This window comes from Diabrotica virgifera, chromosome 5, assembly GCF_917563875.1.
Source record: "Diabrotica virgifera virgifera chromosome 5, PGI_DIABVI_V3a".
Taxonomy (NCBI): domain Eukaryota; kingdom Metazoa; phylum Arthropoda; class Insecta; order Coleoptera; family Chrysomelidae; genus Diabrotica; species Diabrotica virgifera.
In genome coordinates this window covers 32,835,677-32,845,296 of record NC_065447.1, presented here as the reverse complement: position 1 = coordinate 32,845,296, position 9,620 = coordinate 32,835,677, and the positions used below count along the sequence as shown (strand labels likewise).

At 33.1% G+C, this 9,620-nt stretch overlaps 1 protein-coding gene across 1 annotated transcript; it reads left to right on the top strand.

Annotated features, from left to right (window-relative positions):
- Positions 1–6,104: 6,104 nt before the first annotated feature.
- Positions 6,105–7,286, top strand: LOC126884983 (uncharacterized). Its single transcript, XM_050651369.1, has 2 exons — positions 6,105–6,273; positions 7,010–7,286. The coding sequence occupies exons 1-2, from the start codon at positions 6,171–6,173 to the stop codon at positions 7,216–7,218; spliced, it is 312 nt and encodes a 103-aa protein (XP_050507326.1). The 5' UTR covers positions 6,105–6,170; the 3' UTR covers positions 7,219–7,286.
- Positions 7,287–9,620: the final 2,334 nt, after the last annotated feature.

The following is a 9,620-nucleotide window of genomic DNA, read 5'->3' as shown; positions in this document are numbered from 1 at the left end:
TGTACTGAAGAGGAATGAAGATGAATAATTTCTAAAGACGAACAAGATAAATAAATCTAACAAATCATGGGCGCCATGAAAATGATCTTCGATCATTCTCCCAGGTATCTTATACTGCTGTCAGATATTAAATATATCAAACCTGTAATAATGAACATAAAGGAATAATAAAAATAAATGATATACAAAATAAATAAACATATTTATTAAAAATAACTACCAGATTTTTAACAATCTCTGAGTTAAGCAAGTTCATATTATGCTGTGACTCTAAAATGACATAAGTTATACAAGAAGATATATATATTTTAAAGATAACAACAATAATGTTATCTGTTACAAACTTAAATATAAGTACCTCTTACTAACATATAGGGTACAAAATTACATAAGTCTTCTACCAAATGGTTATAGTACGCCTGCTACGTACAACTAAAGGAAACCGACGAAGATGAAAATAATACAAATAAATAGGCCCAAGCCTCACTAAGAGAAAATACAATACTGAATAAAGCAAAATTAAATATACAAATGAATAAACGTTATAGAAGTGAAGTTAAGAAAAATACCGACAAAATGACCTAAATTAACCGAGCAAATGCAATGAAATAAAGTAACGACGAAGTAACCGAACAAACGAAATAAAGCGAATAAATACAATATTTGGGAAACAAGCAAGTAATGTTACAAAATAAATTTACCCGAATTACATAAACCAATATCAAAGCAATAATAAAGTATTAAAAACCTAATTTTCTCTAGGCTTATTCCTGTGCACAAGAAGTTACCGTAGATACAAAGTTTGGGAACCAAATAATCTAATATACAAATACATATGTCAAAAAAAACAGAGGTAACCTAAATCTGGAAAAAAAACATAGTGTATTTAACAGATAGTCTGAAATATAAAAAAAACCAATAGTTACTAAAACTCCTCACTAAATGTTCCCAAACGAGGTTGCGGTTGCATCCTAGAAAATGAGCATCACTATGATGCACCTCCATGCCCCCCCGTAGGCCCAGGTGGCAGGACGAAAAGGAGCTGGAATGTCCCCCAAAAAGCTTGTTCCCAAAACATACTCCCAGTTTGACTTGGCGGTAGCTGCAATAAGGTCAAGGTGGCTTCCCTAGGTAGTCAAGGTGGGTACGACATCACATGAGGGTTAGTTTTCTTCCAAATGGCTAAAAACATATACTTCGTTTGATTTCTCATATAAACCGGTAAACAAAAGTAAAGAGAAGAAGAAATAATCGAGGAAAACTTTTTAGAAGCAATAACATAAAAAAACAACCATTAAAAATGGAACAAAAACTAATCTCAGGTAACCTTGAACTATTTTGAGTTTGAAAACATGAACAAATAATGGCATTGCATTTGAAATAGGAATATAAAATATGACTTATCTGAAATAACATGAGATTAAGATAGTAATAGCCATCTACATACATTTTATATACCTTAATGAAATGGTATTGAACCAGACAAAGATAGTTACATGACAATTTATAGATATATTGGACATGAAAATTTATAGATATATTGGATGTTCAATCGGTTTAAAACGTACAGAGAAATGGTAATTATTTCCAATATTAATTTGAGGACTTCAAAAATGTTTGGTTATGTAAAACCAAAAACCCCATTAATATAAAGATCGATATAAAGATAATATAAAGATCGAAATAATCTACATCCTTCACCTAAGGGACTGGCTAAGAACATTTAACAATGAACCAACTATTTCATATATTCAAGGTTAACTAAAAAACATTAGTAGAAAAAACGATTTACCGGTTAATTTTTTATTCCTCTTCCACTGATGGTACTCCCATCCTTACTCCAGGAAACCCGTACTCCAGGAAACAAGTGGTGGTAACTTTTTACTATACTTCCAAACTTAGTTGAAATAAAAATTAATTTCGAAGAAATTAACCGCCATTTACGGTACTAACCACCAACACCAACCTGTCAACCTCGCAGCCACCGGCCAAGTGCCTCTCATTCCTCCCACAGTCAGCGAGGAAAACGTCAAACTCTCACGGAACACGAATTAAACGACAAGGAACGGTTCAACAACTATGTTCCGTACAGTGTGACGTCACATGAGAAGTCCTTTACGATAAATTAAAGAATTTACATGGGAGGTCAAGAGAAAATAATTATTTTTTTAAAAATAATTACAGCGCTAAAAATGATAATATAACGGGTGGACCGTTACAACCAGAAATAATGAAAGAGGAAGTTATTTATGCCATACAACACACAAAAGATAGAAAAGCTCCAGGACCCGATGAAATACCAATTGAACTATTGAAGATAATTGATAAAGATAATATTGATGTCTTGGTAGGCCTTTTTAACTCCATATACAAGAGGGGACACATACCCAAAGAATAGCTTCTCTCAACTTTTGTAACGATTCCAAAAATCACAAATTCTAAAGATTGCAATGACTATCGGATAATTGCATTAATGAGCCACACATTGAAAACCTTCCTTAACCCTGCTGTCCTGTTCGGGTCTATTTGACCCAAAAAAAAATTTATTTCTTATTTTACAAATTATCACGCGGCGTAACGATTTGGTGTTCCGTGACTTTATTACCTAATATGAGGTCTTTCAATTGCATATGAGATTAAAAATCAACTGCCTGATTTTTTTAATAAAAGTTAAATTGTTACGTATAGTACGTTCGGGTCAATATGACCCGCGTATTTAAACTGTTAAAAATTACCTCTGTACGTATGTTTAGTTTAGAGCATTCTATATTTTTAACAGTGTTTGTCAGTCGGGCACGTCTATAAATTAATAATAAAAACAGGTTTCTGCAAGCTAGAACTTGAATAAGAATTGTAGTATAGCTACACGATTTTGCAAACATAGTTGCAAACCAAATTTTACATAATATGACCAACATGAGCGGACATCATGTTTTTGGAACGAACTGGAAAGACTTGGATAAAATTGGTTTCCAAGCATTGATCTTTTATTTTTAGCTTAAGCTTTTAAGTCCCATAGTAAATCAACTGAAAGTTTGTGGAATGAAGAAACGGGTTATTGGTACTACTATATTTCGATCAACAATGTCCCTTGAAGTATTTAGAAAAATATCACAAATAATATGTTTTGATAAAAAAACTACTAGACAGGATAGGAGACGCGTGTTTTGATAAACTTGCTGCAATACATGCAATTTGAGAAAAATGGGTAGAAAATAAATATACCCACATTTTTTAACCCTAATGAAAATGTTACCGTCGATGAGCCACTAGTTGCTTTTAGCCTATCCTTTCAAACAGTACATTTCAAGCAAGCCAGCGAAATATGGCACAAAAATTTGGTTTGTATGTACTTATGAACAGTAAAACTTCTTATTAGTTCTTATGCTCTAAAATTGCAGATATATACAGGAAAGCAGGTGCCGCGCCAGAATGAAATCAGGTAATGCGTGTGGTGTGTGACTTGAGTGGTGATTTTGATATTACTTTTGATAACTTTTTTACATCGTACAATTTAGGACAATTTCTTCTAAAAAAAAGTACAATGCTGGCGACTATAAGAAAAATAAACCTGAGCTTCCAGCAAAAATCGCGAATAAAGAAGTTCGTCTTTTTTGCTTCACACAAGATATCAGTGTTGTTGACAATATTCCTAAAAATAATAAAAATATTGTGCTTACGAGTACTTTGCATCATGGAAAATTTATTAATGTCAGAAATGAAAAAAAGCCCCACACCATTTTAGATTACAGTTCCAATAACGGAGCAGGGTATACTCTAGATCAGCGTGTTAGTACATATACATGTAAGAAAAAGACAAATCTCTGCCTAATGATTGGTTTATATAATTTGCTGAACATTTCTGCCTACAACGCATTTGTTTTATGGACATCAACAAAGCTCCAATAGAATACCAATAAACAGACAAAACGGCGAATTTTTCTTGAGGAATTGGGAAAAACACTGTTGAAACCAGTTATCGTTTCCAGCAAAAAGATACCAATAACCAAAGGCTCACAATAACTGGCAAAAAGAACACGAGCAGAAACAAATGGACAAGATGGAAATTCTAGTGAACCCTGTATGGATAATTTAACTACGCCTGCTAAACTAGCACGCTGTAAACTTGCTCTAAAAACGATAACAAGACTAATATAATATTATGTTATGTATACATATATCATAAACATATTTATTATAAAACCAATCCTTTTTGTTACTGTCCCAGTTGTAGACTGAATTAAATTTTTGTAGATATTTGTTTTTAGGCTTTTCTGGATAACCAAAGAAAAAAATACATTTTATTTTTTTGATAAGGTTTAATTTACATTAGCAACATAATTTTTGTTTAAGTAACTATAATTTTATGTTTAATTACCCATATTAAAGTTTTGTTTAGCACCATTAGCTTATTTTATTTCGATTAAGGAGCGTAAACCATAGTTGGGTCATATTGACCCGAACAGTACATTTGTGTAGTTGACTCGAACGGGACAGCAGGGTTAAAATCATACATAACAGAATCCACGTGAAATTAGAACAAGAAATAAGTGATTCACAGATGGGTTTTAGAAAGGGTCTAGGAACTAGAGAAGTATTATTCGGAGTCAATGTTCTGACACAACGATATCTGGATATGAATCAGGACATATATGCTTGCTTCATATATTCTAAAAAAGCTTTTGACAGAGTTCAACATGAAAAGCTTTTAAGTATTCTTAAGACCAAAAACATAGATAGTAGAGATCTACAAATTATATCGAATCTGTATCAAAATCAGAAAGCAAGAGTAAGAGTCGAAGGAGAACTGACAGAGGAAGTAAGTATACTTAGAGGAGTTCGACAAGGGTGCATACTTTTTCCACTCTTATTCAACTTCTACAGTGAAGTGATATTTCAAGAAGCTTTATTGGATATTTTGGAAGGTATTTTGGTCAACGGAAACAGCATTAATAATATTATATATGCGGACGATACGGTCATATTTGCAAGTGACATGGAAGATTTACAGTACATAATACAACATGTATACAATGCATGTGAAAGGTACTGAACCTCAAGAAAACGAAATCAATGATATTCTCAAAAAAACCACAAAATGTAGATAACCTTATCATCAATAATACAACGATCGAAAGAGTAACAACATATAAATATTTAGGAACGTGGATAACCGAAGATGGAGATCAAACAAAAGAAATCAGATCTAGAAGAGAAATGGTAAGAAATACGTCCATAAAACTGAAGAACTTACTTTGCAACCCTAACCTTAATCTAGAGATCCGCGCAAGAATGCTACATTGTTACGTTTTTTCTACTTTACTATACGGCATGGAATCGTGGACAATAAAACAGTCTGAAATCAAAAAATTAAACTCCATTAAAATGTGGTGCTACAGGAGAATCCACAGAATATCGTGGACTGAAAAAGTAACTAATATAGAGGTGTTATAAAGAATGAAGAAAAAATGTGAAGTCATAAAAACTGTTAAAATTAGAAAGATTCAATATCCTGGCTAGGAAATTTGAGAGGGTGGTTCGGTTGCAGCTCATTAGAATTATTCAGAAGTGCGGCCAATAAAATTAAAATAGCGATGATGATTTCCAACCTCCGATAGGGGAAGGCACCTGAAGAAGAAGAAGAATGGATCCCAAAATTGACATTCTGAGCAAAATTTTGAGTGACCCTCGATACTGAGGAGTAGGCAGATTGAGACCTCAGTGCCGTTTGACTGTTCTCCTAGAGAACAAGATACTGCTGGTACGTCACGAGTGAGGGGAGTAGGCACATTGAGACCCCGAACTCGAACGGGACCATATCCCTCTTGATAATGGCTCCAAAATGGGTGCCGAAACGACGAAATTTAAATTCGCAACGCGTTTCTTCCCGAGAACTTAGGAATTTTCATTTAAAGGATGTCATAATTACATAACAAGGTAGGATGGATTAATTTTATTAATCTTGTTTGAAATTTTAATTTACACTCCCACATCCTATTTTTCATTGTTTCTGTTAAAAAAAAATTTATTCATAATTCTTATCTTGATTAATTTTTTTAATTTATGAAATTTATGAACTAGAAAGTTACCAATATATACCTGGTTTATATATAGTTATATATTCTAAAAGTATAAAGTTAACTCCCGTGTTATGCTTAAAATTTTCAAATATGAAATTTATTTTCTTATTATTTTTGGTTGCCGCTGTAAGTGCCAGGTTACCATCTCGAGACAGCCTAGCCAGATCTGAAGACAGTGACTTCACAGATGCGGGTAATTTTTTTATTTTTATTGTAAAAGATTTTTGGTTTCGCTGTTTTTAAAATTAACCCTAGAACCACAAGGAGGGGTCGCCGGTGACCCCAACACACAAATTTTTTGGCACGTGCGTGATTCTCATTCAGCATCTACATTCAGTATTTCACATGATTCGTAACTGGTTATGCGTGCTTTTATGAAAGTTCACATTTAGTCGTATTTGCAGCGCATTTCTGATCCCATCTGAGGATAGAAAAGGCCGACATATTTGTGTTTACTGCGCAAAAATAGGTATGCAGAACATCAACTTAGTATTTGGGTATTTGTAAAAATTGCAAATAATAGAAAAATAAACTATTCAACTCCTAACTGAGTAATTATCTGTGCCATCCTAAAAAGTATACAGTCGGAAAAATGAAAGAATACCCATGAACGAACATATAAAACACGCTGTATTTTTCTGTCAACGTGTCACACACAAAATTGGCCAGCGCAAGTACATGTAATAATCATTATTACATGTACTTGCGCTGGGCAATTTTCTTTGTGACACGGTGACAAGAAAATACAGCGTGTTTTATATGTTCGTTCATGGGTATTCTTTCATTTTTCCGACTGTATGTCAGATATAAGTCCTTTTATATTTTAACTCACTTTGTATAGTGATGAACGCGGTAGTAACCGGCAAAATAACGCAAAAATTTAAGTACATTTCCAACATCTAATGGAAATATTTTCTTATTTGTTAAAGATTGTCTTTTACCCCACGAGACAGATTGCCAGGGTCTTGATCTTGAAGATACTTATATTGCCTGGAGATGGTACGAAGTGGAGCATCGTTGTGTACAAGCTGTTGGTCATAATAGTTGCACTCCCACCAAAAATAATTTTGGGAGCTATAAAGAGTGTCGGCATACCACAAGGCCAGTATGTCCATATTTGTTGCAAAATAGGAGATAAAATAATTATGGATAATTATTAATATTAGATAAAATAATATTTCCACAAATATAAATTAACAAAATTAATATGTTTTATTATTTCAATTCAATACCCGTCATAGATTTTATCAGACCTTCAGAAGAAAAGCTCAGACGTTTTGAACGAAAAATACTTTCACAAATTTTTGGGACCTCACCACATCACCACAAACCAGTATAAGATCAGAACCAATATCGAATTAATAGCACTCTACAATGACGCCGATATTGTCCAAGAGATTAAATCACAGCGACTAAGATGGACAGGCCACGTTCACAGACTTCACAACGAGAGACTTGTAAGACTGCTATGGGAGGAGATTGCTATACGCAAAAGACCACTCGGACGTCCCAGAATAAGATGGAGAGATAACATCCAAGCAGATCTCCGGAAAATGAATATCCCATTTGACCCTAGGTTGATGGAAGACCGAAAAAATTGGAAAAAGTTGTGCATTCAGCCAGGACCCACCCAGGGTTTTAGCGCTACATGAGAAAGATGATGATAGATTTTATCAGATTAAGAATCAATGCTAACAATGTGGTACCACAACAAATTAATAAATTTTTGCACCCAAGATGGTGCCTTTGTGCTTCCTCACTGAATCTGTATAGGTCCATGACACATGGATGGTGACACGTATGGCTGATGAAGCCGAGAGGCCGAAACATATATCATCCTATTTAATACTAATTAATAACCAGAAGGAAAACGATTTGTGCTCTTGTATCATTTATTTATTTATTTGGTATTTTACATCATAGCGTGGGCAGCGCTCTCTAGACGAACTGAACTCGGGAAGTGGAATTGGATAGGTTTTTGAGGGTAAAAAAACGGTTTATTACTATTTCCGGCAAAAATATAAATCAAGTGGAAATGAGTTAAGTATCAAAGTTATAAAACTTCTGTATTTACACTTTTTTCATGTAATCACAAAATTTATTAAAAAAATTCAAATAACCAATAAAATTTGTTTCTAAAAAAATCTTTTTTTCGCGATATTTAGTGTAAATACACTGTATTTTTTTTATTTATATATGTAAAGAAAAACGGTATAATTTAGTTTTTCTTTAATAGTATAACATATATATTTATATTCTCATCTTGTTACGCCACTGTCAAAACATCAAGTTATTTTTCTTATTTTTATGTTACAGACACATGTGACTTGTTAAGTGTTTTGACAGTGATAGTAATTAATTACCAATTATTATAATATTTGTTACCTGTTCATAGTCCAGAAAGCCATTGCGCATCCGCTAGGAAAAATATTCTGATTCGGATTTTTTGCACAATCTTACTCAAAAAGGACTCCTTTTAACAAATTTGTATGTTGCCAGGACCAAAAGGTGGTCAAACATTTTTTAAACGTTTTTTTTTGTTTTTTTCCTAAAATTATTTTTTTTGCATTGAAAAAAGTTTTTTTGGGTTTTTTGGATCATTCCAAATAGAAAAGGTCTTTAGTGACTTCTCTAAAAATGATAGTTTTTGACATATAAGCGATAAAAAATTGAAAAATTGTTAAATCGGCCATTTTTAACCCTCAAGAACTATGTGAAAAACTGAAAATTTTAATGTTGCCAAGGTAGGTAGATATTCTTTAAACATCGATTGATGAAATCCCGAAGAGTTTTTTGCAATACAATATTCAAATTCCTTTGTTTTTTAATTGGTAATCAAGTGTGCGCGACACTGTTTTCCACCCACAGTATGGTGCAAATGAAAGGAATAAATTCGTTATTTCATAAACCGGCGACTTTAACTAAAAATCCCGAAACCGGTCGATTTTTATTTTTAAGTTTTGATATTGTGGCATATATGGTATACTAGTGACGTCATCCGTCTGGGCGTGATGACTTAATCAATGATTTTTTTAAATGAGAATAGGGAGTGTGGTAGCTCATTTGAAAGGTTCTTCAATTCTCTATTCAGTAATGTAAACATTTACATAAGTATTGATAGAGGGTGTCCTTCTGCTTCTTTTTTGTCAAAAAATTTAATTTAATAAAAATTTTTGGACATCCTGCATAAATAATTATGTAAATGTTTATATTACTGAATAGATAATTGAAGAACGTTTCAAATAAGCTAGCACACGGCCCCTATTCTCATTTAAAAAAATCATCGATTACGTCATCACGTCCAGATGGATGACGTCACTAGTATAACATATATGCCACAATATCATAACTTAAAAATAAAAATCGACCAGTTTCGGGATGTTTCTTTGAAGTCGCCTGTTTACGAAATAACGAATATATTCCTTTCATTTGCACCATACTGTCGGTGGAAAATAGTGTCGCGCACGCTTGATTAGCAATTAAAAAACAAAGGAGTTTTGAATATTGTATTGCAAAAAACTCTTCGGGATTTCATCAATC

Coding starts and splice junctions, on each gene's coding strand:
- LOC126884983 (XM_050651369.1), top strand. CDS start 6,171: ATGAAATTTATTTTCTTATTATTTTTGGTTGCCGCTGTAAGTGCCAGG. Junction 6,274..7,009: donor CAGTGACTTCACAGATGCGG/GTAATTTTTTTA, acceptor TATTTGTTAAAG/ATTGTCTTTTACCCCACGAG.